Genomic DNA, 12,184 nt, shown 5'->3' with positions numbered 1-12,184 from the left:
TCATCCGATGCAAGGCCCCAAGTTGTCTCCATTCCCCCGCGGGGATGAGGGTTCTTCCCTCCGCGATACTGTAGTTTGAATACAGTGCCATACGCGGTAGTACCCCAAACCTCAGCCGGCGGTGGGCCCGGCTTCGGAAGGCGGCAAAGCGGTCTGCGACGACCAGGCGGATAATCACTTTGTCGGCTTTGTATCTTACCGAAAATGTAGCTGGTTATCGACCATCATGTTGGGGTCGGAGCTGGGGTCGCTACGGTGGCGGCGCCGCTATGGATCTCTTTTTATTGCCCTCTCTTCTTCTTCGTCTTCTTTCTTTTTCCTTTCCTCAGTTTCATACTCACCGCGGTTTTGAGTCCATTGTCAAAGGTTGGTCGGCACGATGTCGCGACCTTTCGTCTCTATGTTCCGCCCAGTAGGGCGGCGGAACTTCTCCGTCTCAACTTCAAGAAGAGCAATTGATAAACTATGCGAATCAGCTCAGGAAGCCGTTAAGGACTTGAAAGGGTCCTCTACTCTCCTGGTTGGAGGATTTGGTTTCTCGGGTGTGCCCAATACTTTGATCAACGCTGTGCGTGATCGTCCGGAGGTCACTGATTTGACCGTGGTCTCCAACAATGCCGGCATGCCGGGTGCTGGTCTTGGTACGTTGCTAAAGGAAGATGGCTGCGACGCCAGCAGGATGTCAGCTAATACCAAACAGGACAGTTGCTGGAATCCGGACAAATCGGTAAAATGATTGCTTCGTTCATTGGTGAAAACAAGGTCTTCGAAAAAATGTATCTGAATGGTGACCTCGCATTGGAACTTACTCCCCAGGGTACCATTGCTGAAAAGTGTGCTGCTGGTGCAGCTGGTGTCCCTGCTTTCTATACTCCCGCGGCTTATGGAACAATTGGTCCGTCTTCTCGAACTTCTTTACCTTTGCTAGGCCAGACGAGCTGACAGTAAACAGTGCAAACTGGTGAACTCCCCGTACGTTACAACAAGGATGGCACTGTGGCGGAAACGTCCAAGCCCAAGGAAACCCGCGAATTTAACGGCAAGAACTACATTTTGGAAGAGTCTATTTTCGGTGACTACGCCCTGGTTAAGGTCCACAAGGCCGATAAGCTTGGTAACTGCCAATTCCGTAAGGCGATGAACAACTTCAACGAGGCCATGGCCAAGAACGCCAAGTACACCATTGTTGAAGCAGACCACATTGTCGAAGTCGGAGAGATCGACCCCGAGGATATCCACCTGCAGGGAATCTACGTCAACAAGGTCATTCAGAGCCAGGGTGAAAAGCAGATTGAAAAGCTCACATTCGCCAAGGACCCTAGCGAGATGCTCAAGGCCGGTGAGTCCGTTCTTGATCTTCTTCCTTTCTTCAACATAATTTCATTTCTCACAATCACCTAGGTTCCGGTGAAGCCACCGCCCGTCGTGAGCGTATCGTCAAGCGTGCTGCCAAGGAATTCCGCGACGGAATGTATGTCAACCTCGGTATTGGAATGCCCCTGATCGCTCCTTCGTATCTCCCTGAAGGCGTGGAGGTTGTCCTCCAGGCCGAGAACGGTATTCTGGGACTTGGTGGTTACCCTAAGCCCGGTGAGGAAGACCCTGACCTCATCAACCCTGGTAAGGAGACTGTCACTCTGGCCAAGGGTGCTTCTGTGTTCGGCTCTCAAGAGAGCTTTGGTATGATTCGCTCTGGACGTATTGATCTTACTATGCTTGGTGCTCTCCAAGTGAGCCAGTATGGAGGTAGGTCTTCGACTTTGTTCCTGAATTCTCCGTCACCCTCTAACAGCTGCCCATAGATCTCGCGAACTTTATGCTTCCTGGTAAGGTGAAGGGTGTCGGTGGTGCCATGGACTTGGTCGCCAACCCCGAGAAGACCAAGGTTGTTGTGACTATGGAGCACGTCGACAAGAAGGGCAACCCCAAGATCTTGCCTGAGTGCTCTTTCCCCCTGACTGGCCCCCGCTGCGTGTGGAAGATCATCACTGATCTGGCCGTCTTTGAAGTCAGCCCCACTGAGGGTCTGACCCTCGCCGAGCACGCTGAGGGTGTCACTGTTGAGGAGATCCGCAGCAAGACCGCCGCTCCTTTCAAGGTTGCGGATGACTTGAAGCCCATGTTGTAATTATAGATATCCATGCACATATAGAACGTTCAATTGATTTCGGTTTGGCTATGAAGGTGTCTCAATATTATTAATCATTTCCTGCTCTTATGCCGTCGACGCTGGGAAACGGTTGTCCGATTTGTATTTGGCATTCGAAATCAAGTCATCACTCACTGACCCCAGTCGCTATAAGTTATTGGTCTCTGGCTACAACTCAAAGCCATGGGTTCTGAACATGCACGTAGTGCAGGCATGAGGTTATAAAGTTTGACATAAACCTGATACGGAAAAGAGACACGTGGGAGTTATGACAAGAAGCACTTCTACCTCATCGCTCCCGTATCACGACTAGCAAGTGTCTCCTTGTCATACTAGCCCTAATCATCCTGCCAATCAAATGTTTATATAGTCCATGCAATTCAATTCATGCAACAGTTGCCTTCTTCGTTAATCTGCAGCACCGCCGACGCCGACCCTATAGTTTTCTTGTAGGTAGATAGTCTACAATCATTATTTCCATGAAGACCAGAAAACTGTGCCTCAAGTGGCCAGATTCTTTCTTCTCAGAAAGTAAATTTGAGTACCCGATGCACTGACCCTCAACCAATGCAGTGGCGAGGACATATGGTGGACTACTACATCATCGGACCCACTCATGCATGCAGCATGAGCGTCAGGTCGATTCTTTTCCGGAATTCAAGAAAGCTAGTTGACATGAAATATATCCAATACAACGTCGGTATAGCGGCACTTTAAACTTTGGAATAACCAGGCCTGTTGCTGACTTTCCTGGTTGCTCGACCCTCAATATCCTGACGTCGCTCATATCCATCTTGATTGAAGCTTTACTCTCAACCCCCATCCCTCAATAAGCAACATCATTCGCCCGTTATTGGACAAAAAAGGGGAATATACTTGTTATTGAATGAGATACAGTTCCTCAAATGTCGATCTGGGTGACTATGAGAGAAAAAACATTAATCCAACAATTTTGCCTCTTGGATAATAGCACATTCCATCATAGGTGATCATTGAGCATGAAAATGACGAATGCCGCCATCTTCAAAGCATGTATGGAGTACTATAATGCAGTCGAAAAGACATATAAGGTCGTGGAGGGTTTCGAGATACTGTACAGGATGCCCAGAGCAAAACATTGAAAACGAGCATTGCAACTTTTGACAGCGACAGCATTGACATCCATTATCATTGGATATTTACCTGCTTTATTCTTCTATCCAAGGCATTCGCCCCTTATTGCATCCATCGGAATGGATCGTTACCTTTCCACTCACGTTAGCCAGAGGCCGAACGCCATCGCTATCGAAGACGATACCCAGAAATTGACCTATAAGGACCTAGGACGAGAAGTCGACAAGCTAGCCTTGGTGTTGAATAGTTACGACTTGAGCCCCGAGGAGCCGATTTGCATCATAGAGGGAATCAACTCCAAACTAGTCATTGCCCAGCTTGCGGTCATCAGAGCAAGACTGACCTGTGTGCCGATCGAGCCATCGACGCCCAAGCTTCGTCTGAATGATATGCTCGCTGATATCGGAGCCAAATATATTCTTTCTGACAAGGAAGACATTGCCAATAATATTGAACACACAGTGATTCCTATAACAAGCCAGAGTCCTCATGTTACTTCCGATATGCGGAAAGACAGCCAAGGAAACGGTTCGGTCCATGACCCAGACCACGAATATCGCAGCCATATTTTGTTCACATCAGGATCAAGTGGAAGACCCAAGGCTGTTCAGATACCAGAAAGAGCTATTATTCATCTGGTGACTAAAACAGCTTGTACGCCGCTGGAACCCTCTGACCGCGTTGCACTTATCAACAACCCTGGCTTTGATATTTCTCTCTTCGAAGTGTTCGGTCCCTTGGTCGCAGGCGCAACAATGGTCCCCGTACCTCGCATAGTTGCGACTGATCCGTTCGCGTTCCGAGAGTTCATCGCAGAGAAAGCTATCTCGGTGATATTCTTGACGGCGGCCTTACTTTCTATTACTGGCTTCACCTGTCCTACGGCTTTCCGCGGTGTTCGACTTGTCCTGAGTGCCGGAGATGTACCCAGTGTGGCTGCCGTAAAGGCCATCATGAAATCCTCTGCACCTCCAAAACATCTCTGGAACACATATGGCCCAACAGAAACAACAACGTACTCTACCATGCACGAAATTAAAGCTGAAGAGCTCCAGCATGATTCCTTAGCCATTGGTGGGCCAGCTGGGGAAACTAAATTGTGCCTTGTAAATGCAAACCTGAAACCCGTTACGAAACCCGGTGAGGTAGGCGAGATCCTTCTTGGGGGGCCCGGTATGACCACAGGATATATCAACCGCCCGGAGGAGAATAAGAACAGCTTCGTCACCCTACATGGAATCGAATATTACCGAACCGGCGATCTAGCAAGGTATCGTGTAGCTACACCTGACGTCCTTGAGTTTGCTGGCCGCGCAGACCATCAAGTAAAGCAGGATGGTTTCCGCGTGGAATTAGGAGAAATCGAACAAACCCTCCATGCAAGCGATTTGTTGTCCGGTGCTGTCGTACGGCAAATTACTTCACCAGACGAACACGAAGAGCCTTTCCTTGTTGCATTCGTGATACCTGCTATTGCTAATACAGTTCGTGCACGTACACTCTCTGAATACCTCAAACAGAGATTGCCATCGTATATGATTCCGAGGGATTTCATTTTTTGCTCGGAGTATCCCATGACGGCGCATGATAAGGTCGATCGGAAAGCATTGGAGCAGCAGTATCGAGAGAGTCAAGAGAGGCAAGGGGTCGCCAATGGCGAACAGACAAATGGCCATGGAAGCGGCACTGAAAGTGTCGTGAAGTCTCTCTGGTCATCCTTGCTGAACAGGGACAACATCGACAACGAGGATGACTTCCTTGCACTTGGAGGAACGTCTCTTCAGTGCGCCGCTCTGATAAATAAACTGAGGCATCACTTAGGAAAGACGATCTCTATGCGATCACTTCATGAGAACTCACGACTTTGTGATCTGGTTAATTACCTTGACGAATTTGCTGAAGGAGGAAATGCACCTGTCGAAGCAGACAAGTGGATCGCACACTCCAAGATCGCTGACTCTCTGCATGCGGTGCCTGATTGGCAAGCAGAAAATGAAGGAAAAGTATTCATATCAGGTGTCACTGGATTCCTCGGTGTCAATTTTCTGAGCAGATTCCTGCGGATGCCTACAGTCAAAGAGATCGTGTGCGTCGCACGGGCTAAAAACGGCATTACACCTCGAGACAGAGTGGAGGCGACGTTGGAGCAATATGATCTCTGGGACCAATCAAAATCACATATGCACAAACTAAGAGTCTTGACTGGAGATATATCTCTTGATTTGCTTGGGCTCCCAGCAGAGCAGTTTGACTGGCTGGCCAACTGGGCAAGTGTGGTCTTCCATCTGGCGGCCAAAGTTAACTTCTGCGATCCATACCAAGCCCATTTTGACTCTAATACGCTGGGAACGAAGAACATGTTAGATCTTGCTGCTAGTGGACGGCGAAAGGCCTTCCACTTCATGTCCAGCATCGACGCATGGGGCCCAACAGGCCTGGTATTCGGGACCCGTAGGTGTCTCGAAGACGAGCCTCTTGAGCGCCACGTTCGAGGCTTATCATTCGACATCGGCTACGCCCAAAGTAAATGGGTCTCTGAAATGATGGTCCGTCGAGCTCGCGACCGTGGTCTTCCCACTGCCATCTACCGGCCTGGATTCACTGTCGGTGACTCCCAAACCGGGGCTGGCAATCCGGATGACTTCTTTGCACGCTTGATAGTCGGCAGTATCAAACTGGGTGCATTTCCGGTTCTTCCACGCCAGAGAATGGAGTATGTGACTATAGACTACGTACTCGATGCTACCCTTCACATCGCCTCTCGCAATGAAAACCTTGGCAGATCATACAGTCTGGTTGCTCCCGACCCGAAGGACTCGGTGAACCTCGAACAGACCGTTGATGTAATCAGGAACCTCGGATATCCATTGAAGCATATCCCCTACTGGGACTGGGTTCGCATGCTACAGAGAACAAGCGATATGGATAATCCCCTGCTCCCTGTGATGCCACTACTCCAGGAGCCAGTGTTGAATGGAATCACCAGGTTTGAGACAAGTAGGGATACGCCTCACTACGATAGCTCCAACACTGTTGCTGCCCTGAAAGATGCACCGAATATTCAATATGTGCCATTCGATTCCAAGATGCTGGGCAAATTCATTGATTTCTGGGGGAGCAAAGGATTTTACAAGATGCCACATATTAGTAACTGATGATGGCATTTCGAACTATTGCTACCCGGTACCGTCTTTCGCGTTTCCATGAGATGGCCGGTCCAGAACCGTCGTTGAATCGGATATGCATGCTACCTGCTTTTCTGTGAATTTTATTGTCCCGGTAAAAGAAATGCCGTCTCCACATAGACAGGCCTTTCTTGTCCTTCTTTCGTCATTGTCGTGGTTAGTATTTTATGTTTTTCCAATATTAGCATAGTGTTCATCCTCAAAGAGACCCTCAAAACTACAATAAGCATAACTAGCGAGACTCGTTACCTTTCGGGGTTACTGCATTCTTAGATAGATTCCCGAAATAGAAAAAGGTCATTCAAGAATATGCCCTACTATCATACCCTCATAGTCGTGCATGGTGTGATTGGGACAGCGTTATAGACTGATTCATGGTATAATGTCCCCAAGAGATGTATATCTAATCAATCGTATGTATTGGTAGGTCTCTGATGCCCTACGATGCATTACCTCTCTATCTCTCTGGACTGAATCCAGGACCATAAGTACAAACTTCCAGAAGATATGTCCCAAATGCTATCTGATATTGGAGACTCAATAAACCATCTCTTGGTTTAGTCCAAGCCTAGCGAATATCACAGATTCATAATTGTGTGATAGAAATCTGACTGCCGATACGACAACCCTTGATCTATTTTTAGATAATGTGACATGCATAGCCTTCCATGGAAGTCACAAGAGGAGTCATAAGGGGTGGTGGAGAGGAAAATGTCTACATATCTAGTGTATCATAGGGCAAGCTATAATCACAACACACTAAGATTGAACTTCAGAACTGAATGCTGACAGCCATAGTATACTATAGTACTGCTTCTAAGACAAATCCTCGATCAAAGCATCAACGTTCTCGGATCCATCTACTGGTCAAGGCAGAGGGAGGTCTACCACGGCAGCTCCTGTCCCTCATAAGTAATGAACTTGCCCGAAGTGGTCTCCCGTGTAGCCCCATCAATCACCTGCAACATTCCCTTGACGCTATTGTCAATCGTCTCGGGAGGGCCAGCTGCGTAACCCCACTGCTGAGCGACAAAGTCTCCCGCCCGCGTCTGTACCCATCCCGGGTGTAGCGCCACGGCAATCAAATTGGGGTGCTGGGCGTGAAGTGCGCGCGTGAGCCAGTTTCCCGCTGCACGGCTAGGCCCATAGGCACCGCCCGGGACGGGTTCCTGGCCGCCGATGGAGCCGACGGAAGAACTAATGTTGATGAGCTTGGGCGTCGCAGCGGACTTTTGGAGCAAGGGCCATAGTCCCTGGAAGACGAGCAAGGGAGCAATTGTGTTTGTTTCAAAGGATGCCCGCAGGTCTTCAGCCGAAGTCAAGGCGGCCGGCGCCATGGGCGCTGCGTACCCGGCGTTGCAGATGAGGACGTCAATGCGGTCTACCCTAGTGGCTGCATTGAAGACTTCGATGACCCTTTCGGGTGCAATAGCCGATGAGAAGTCGAGCTGGAATATGTAAAGGCTGCTCTGCTCGCCTGTGGTGACAGCTTGGGTCTCCGCTTTAAGACTGGTGGCTGCCTCCTCATTGCGGACAGAAGCAATGACTGTGGTAGCTGGTCGTGCCAGGAGCGATTTGACTAGGCCAAGACCAAGACCTCTGTTTCCGCCAGTGACAACGTAGACTTTGTTGCCGGATGCCATGGTTAACGTAGTAGACAGAAGACAGTGGCACGGTGGAATCTATGGAATGAGTACAAGAGTGAAGTGCGTGGTGACTCGGAAAGCAGTGGTTCGTTTCCCTGTGTACTAACGTAAAGGGGGGAAAGGAAAGACAAAGGGGCGGTCCGGTGGAGAGGCCAGGGTTTATATAGTTGGGTACATCTCCTAGTCCTTCTTTGCTTACTTTTCATCTGCACTAAGCACACTTCTCTTGTCAGAACTTAGGGTTTCTCAGACTGGATTGGTCGGTTGATCTACTAGTAGTAGAACATTCCATCTCGTTTCTGTTTCTGCCTCATAGTTCGATAAGACGCTAGGGCACACCCTGCAGCAACCTGATCTACATCACAGTATACATATGCGTGATCTAGCGTTCACACCTCCTGCAGTGGAAGTCGAGGTGCCAACATCATCACCCCACCTTTGGGAACCCTAGTGGCCTTGATGCCTGAGACATGCACCGCCCGCTTGGATGGCCTAGGCTTCTCCACAAGGCCAAGTGAGCACGATAAGACAACAGACAGACTTGAGTCACTCCTGCATTGCATGGTGTATCCGTCCTCGATGATATTGAGTTACTCCGGCGAAAAGTTCTTTCGAGTGTTTTAGAAGCCATTGATGCGGCCTACTGTCAGAGCAGGATATGACTCGCTTGCGTTTCTAATCTTGTTGCTACCTTGTATACCCTTCGAAGAGCCCTCGGCAAGTGGCTTTGCAAACAGCAGATACTTTGAGAGGCTTTTGTGTGTGGAGAATTGTCTATTGTCTCTTGGATTTTTTAGGTGTGAGTTTCTTGTCATCGTCGAAGTGCAGAACGACGAATGGGGCTTTTAGGACATCATAATGTTGAAGGACCATCATTCATATTTTAGAGTATTCGTTATTTGTAGCACCCATGCTCATGAAAAGTACCTCCATCCTACCCTTACCCACGCACAATATTATAGTCGCCGGATAAGGAAATGTAAAAGGAACACGATAAACCTCCAACAAAGCAAGAACCTTCCTTTCCCTGGTTGTCCCGTGCAAGCACTCAGTCAGATGCAAAGAACTGCATGGTAGATACTCAGTAACCTCTACGCAGAAGGGTTGCCTGCATATAGTCCCTATTTTCTCGAAAAAGAGGATAACATGCTGCAATCAGAGTACATCCTCAAAAGCCTCCCTGAGGCAGAGATCATAGATAAGCTAATTTCTGTTGTATATTGCGAGATTTTGAAGGGAAGGTGCTGTAAATATTCACTTCTCACGATATAAAGCTGTCATAAGGCCTGCAACGATCTCTAGCAGCTGTACATGCAGATTGTAGTGAGCACTAGGTTCCCAAAATAACCTAGAAGAGTTTAGGGTATGCTAAGTTGCTTAACCAGTCTCCATATCAAGTGGTGGAGTGGAAACTGTGGAGACGGAAAGGTCGGGCGTCGGCGGCAGAATGTTCGGGGATCATGATGAAACAGGACAAGATCCGTACCCGTAAGCTAGGGCTTAGGGTACATCACGTGCAAGTGCCAGGCATCACGTGGGCCACTTGGTTGCTAAGCGAGAAATGGTGAAATTGAGTGTCATCGCCTCTTCCGACCAACCGGACCTTTCAGCGATCGTCAGCCAGCAACAACGAAAAATCGCAACCAGTATGTTATTCCGTCGATTAAGTGGTGTCGTTATATTGATCTCGGGATCATGAGCTAATCTGTTCCTTTTTTTCGCGCGTCTACAGTGCAGATGTAGGTTTCCCTCGTTCTCCGCACCATAGTGAACCTTTAAATCCCGCCGATGCGACCCAGAACCGGCTGCGAATGAGATGACACGAACGATGACGGGGAAACTGTTGCTGACAAGATTCCGATGATAGTTTCGTCAAGACCCTCACGGGTAAGACCATTACCCTCGACGTTGAGTCGAGCGACACCATCGACAACGTCAAGGCCAAGATCCAGGACAAGGAGGGTATTCCCCCCGACCAGCAGCGTCTGATCTTCGCCGGTAAGCAGCTTGAGGATGGCCGCACCCTGAGCGACTACAACATCCAGAAGGTATGAAGGATCCCATTCTCGAGGTGATTGATTTGGAGGTGGCCATTTCGTGATCGGATATGAAGAACGTGCGATGCGGTTTTGCTAGCGAGGGAGGTGTAGCAGATCAAACCGCACGGGTATCATATTGGGAACGAAATTGAGTCTCGGAATTTGGATATGCATTGTTGAGTGAAAGGACCGGTCGGCTGATGGGCATCAACTTTATAGGAGTCCACTCTCCACCTCGTTCTCCGTCTCCGTGGTGGTATCATCGAGCCTTCCCTTAAGGCCCTTGCCTCCAAGTACAACTGCGATAAGAGCATCTGCCGCAAGTGCTACGCCCGTCTTCCTCCCCGTGCCACCAACTGCCGTAAGAAGAAGTGCGGTCACACCAACCAGCTCCGCCCTAAGAAGAAGCTCAAATAAACGATTCCTATCTATCTTGTTACGGTTTTTCTACGTTGCTGTGGTGGAGACTTGCTGGGGGTTATGAGTCGATTGCAGCCTGGGAGGTTTTGTACGGCGTTAGAATGATGAAACATTACAGCCAAAGTCAAATGTTAATAGTTGACTCCCTCTCGGATCAAGTTGCAATCAAAAGAATTGTAAAAATTCAATCTCGCTCATAATCCCTTGTGGGGTTAGGTACAGTTTTACAAAGACAATGAAAGACCATCGAACGTAGAAATGAAAACACGATGTCGATACATAATTTGGAATATGGCTCTGCTGCCCGAGCAGATCCATCAAGTCATCTAGCGGATCCAAGATACATTGGAATTGGGAGGAGCCTCAGGTCCCCTACATGCCCAACATGCGTCGCTTGTCGTCATCGTCATGCTTCTCGTCATCATGATCCTTCTCCTTGTCGTCCTTGTTCTTCTTGGAAACCGGGCTTCCATGCCTGCAAGTGTGATTGATCAGCAAAGGAACGGGGTATGAAGGCGGGTATTGAGGGGACTCTTACGCAAAGAATAGGATCTTGATCGCAATGGCGAAACCTGCATGCAGCACAACGACCAGAATCAGTAGAATCTTGCTGGCTTTAGCATCCGTAGCACTCAGCACAGGATACAAGTTACGCAGCAGGAAGAAGACGGTCCAGCCAAAGCCAACTCCAACAAGCGCCCAATTGAGCGCAGTCAGGGGGCTCCAGCTTACCAGCGCAACGGCAATCCAGATCAAATTCGAATATCCATACAACGCCCAGCACTCAATCAAGTCCGCAGTGGAGCTGCCGAACCAGCGCAGTGCACCCCACAGGGCAATTGGTAGAACGAACGTATATCCGTAGACCAAGCCTGCAGCCCCAGAGAGAAGCGTAAAGTCGTATGCGAAGTGCTCCTCATCGTTGTTTGAGAGCCATTGCGAGATAGTGCCGGTTAAAAAGAGGATCACGACCACGGTGGTGGCGATCCAAAATGGGCCGTACAGGTCGGCGTTGCCTTCCAGGACATCGAGGAAGTTACTGCGCGGGTACACTGCCGCGACGCATCGTCTTAGGACCTCGTTCGTATCGACATCAAAGAATTGCGCGTAATAATGGATCGACCACCAGGTATGCTTTGAAGGGGTGCCCCCAGGTGACCTGTCACGACCGCGGGAGGAACCTCCGCCGAGAAAAGGTGTCGAGTCCTGCTGCACTTTGGCATTGCGCTGATCATTTTCGAAATCTTGTAGGAAAAGTGTGTTAGTAATTCCTGTTGGCGAAATCCATGATGGCCTCCACATAGGTGAACAAACGTACTGGAGGGATGGAATTCTAGGTCCTCCTGAAGGTCGGTATGGCCAAGGTCGCCCTGGAGCCAGTATTAGATCGTCTCGAATCGAGCAAGCAAGATAATGAGAACGTACCTCGGTATCCGCATCTACAATCACATCATAGCCCCGGTTCGCCATGTTGGGCTGTTCGATATGTCTAGAGAGCTATGTTGGTATGAAGGTAGAGAGTTGTGGAAGAGTACACATCAGCGGCTGGCGGCATGGTCGTAATCAGCCACGCACTAGCCACTAATTTGTGGGACCCGCGGGTAGTAGCAGGTATGTCCCTATGTTTTGCTT

At 49.2% G+C, this 12,184-nt stretch overlaps 5 protein-coding genes across 5 annotated transcripts; 3 read left to right on the top strand and 2 right to left on the bottom strand.

The window, feature by feature from the left end:
- The first annotated feature begins 236 nt into the window (after positions 1-236).
- Positions 237-2,140, top strand: BDV37DRAFT_259181 (3-oxoacid CoA-transferase). Its single transcript, XM_032083110.1, has 5 exons — positions 237-641; positions 701-895; positions 953-1,339; positions 1,402-1,746; positions 1,803-2,140. The coding sequence occupies exons 1-5, from the start codon at positions 380-382 to the stop codon at positions 2,126-2,128; spliced, it is 1,515 nt and encodes a 504-aa protein (XP_031937256.1). The 5' UTR covers positions 237-379; the 3' UTR covers positions 2,129-2,140.
- A 1,199-nt stretch (positions 2,141-3,339) lies between these two features.
- Positions 3,340-6,571, top strand: BDV37DRAFT_297280 (uncharacterized protein). Its single transcript, XM_032090296.1, has one exon. It carries the CDS (start codon positions 3,382-3,384, stop codon positions 6,415-6,417), a length of 3,036 nt encoding a protein of 1,011 aa, XP_031937255.1. The 5' UTR covers positions 3,340-3,381; the 3' UTR covers positions 6,418-6,571.
- Positions 6,572-7,227: 656 nt separating this feature from the next.
- BDV37DRAFT_218832 (SDR family oxidoreductase) lies at positions 7,228-8,154 on the bottom strand. The gene has a single exon (XM_032080126.1). It carries the CDS (start codon positions 8,088-8,090, stop codon positions 7,332-7,334), a length of 759 nt encoding a protein of 252 aa, XP_031937254.1. The 5' UTR covers positions 8,091-8,154; the 3' UTR covers positions 7,228-7,331.
- Positions 8,155-9,533: 1,379 nt separating this feature from the next.
- On the top strand, positions 9,534-10,685 carry BDV37DRAFT_218804 (ubiquitin-60S ribosomal protein L40). Its single transcript, XM_032080125.1, has 4 exons — positions 9,534-9,739; positions 9,826-9,832; positions 9,961-10,141; positions 10,352-10,685. The coding sequence occupies exons 1-4, from the start codon at positions 9,655-9,657 to the stop codon at positions 10,547-10,549; spliced, it is 471 nt and encodes a 156-aa protein (XP_031937253.1). The 5' UTR covers positions 9,534-9,654; the 3' UTR covers positions 10,550-10,685.
- Positions 10,686-12,060, bottom strand: BDV37DRAFT_218795 (Yip1 family protein). Its single transcript, XM_032080124.1, has 4 exons — positions 11,978-12,060; positions 11,871-11,922; positions 11,091-11,796; positions 10,686-11,027 (listed from the first exon to the last, which is right to left on the bottom strand). The coding sequence occupies exons 1-4, from the start codon at positions 12,020-12,022 to the stop codon at positions 10,925-10,927; spliced, it is 906 nt and encodes a 301-aa protein (XP_031937252.1). The 5' UTR covers positions 12,023-12,060; the 3' UTR covers positions 10,686-10,924.
- Positions 12,061-12,184: the final 124 nt, after the last annotated feature.

Source organism: Aspergillus pseudonomiae, assembly GCF_009193645.1.
Source record: "Aspergillus pseudonomiae strain CBS 119388 unplaced genomic scaffold BDV37scaffold_87, whole genome shotgun sequence".
Classification (NCBI taxonomy): Eukaryota; Fungi; Ascomycota; class Eurotiomycetes; order Eurotiales; family Aspergillaceae; genus Aspergillus; species Aspergillus pseudonomiae.
The sequence above is the reverse complement of the archived record's forward strand: the minus strand, read 5'-3'. Positions and strand labels throughout refer to the sequence as shown.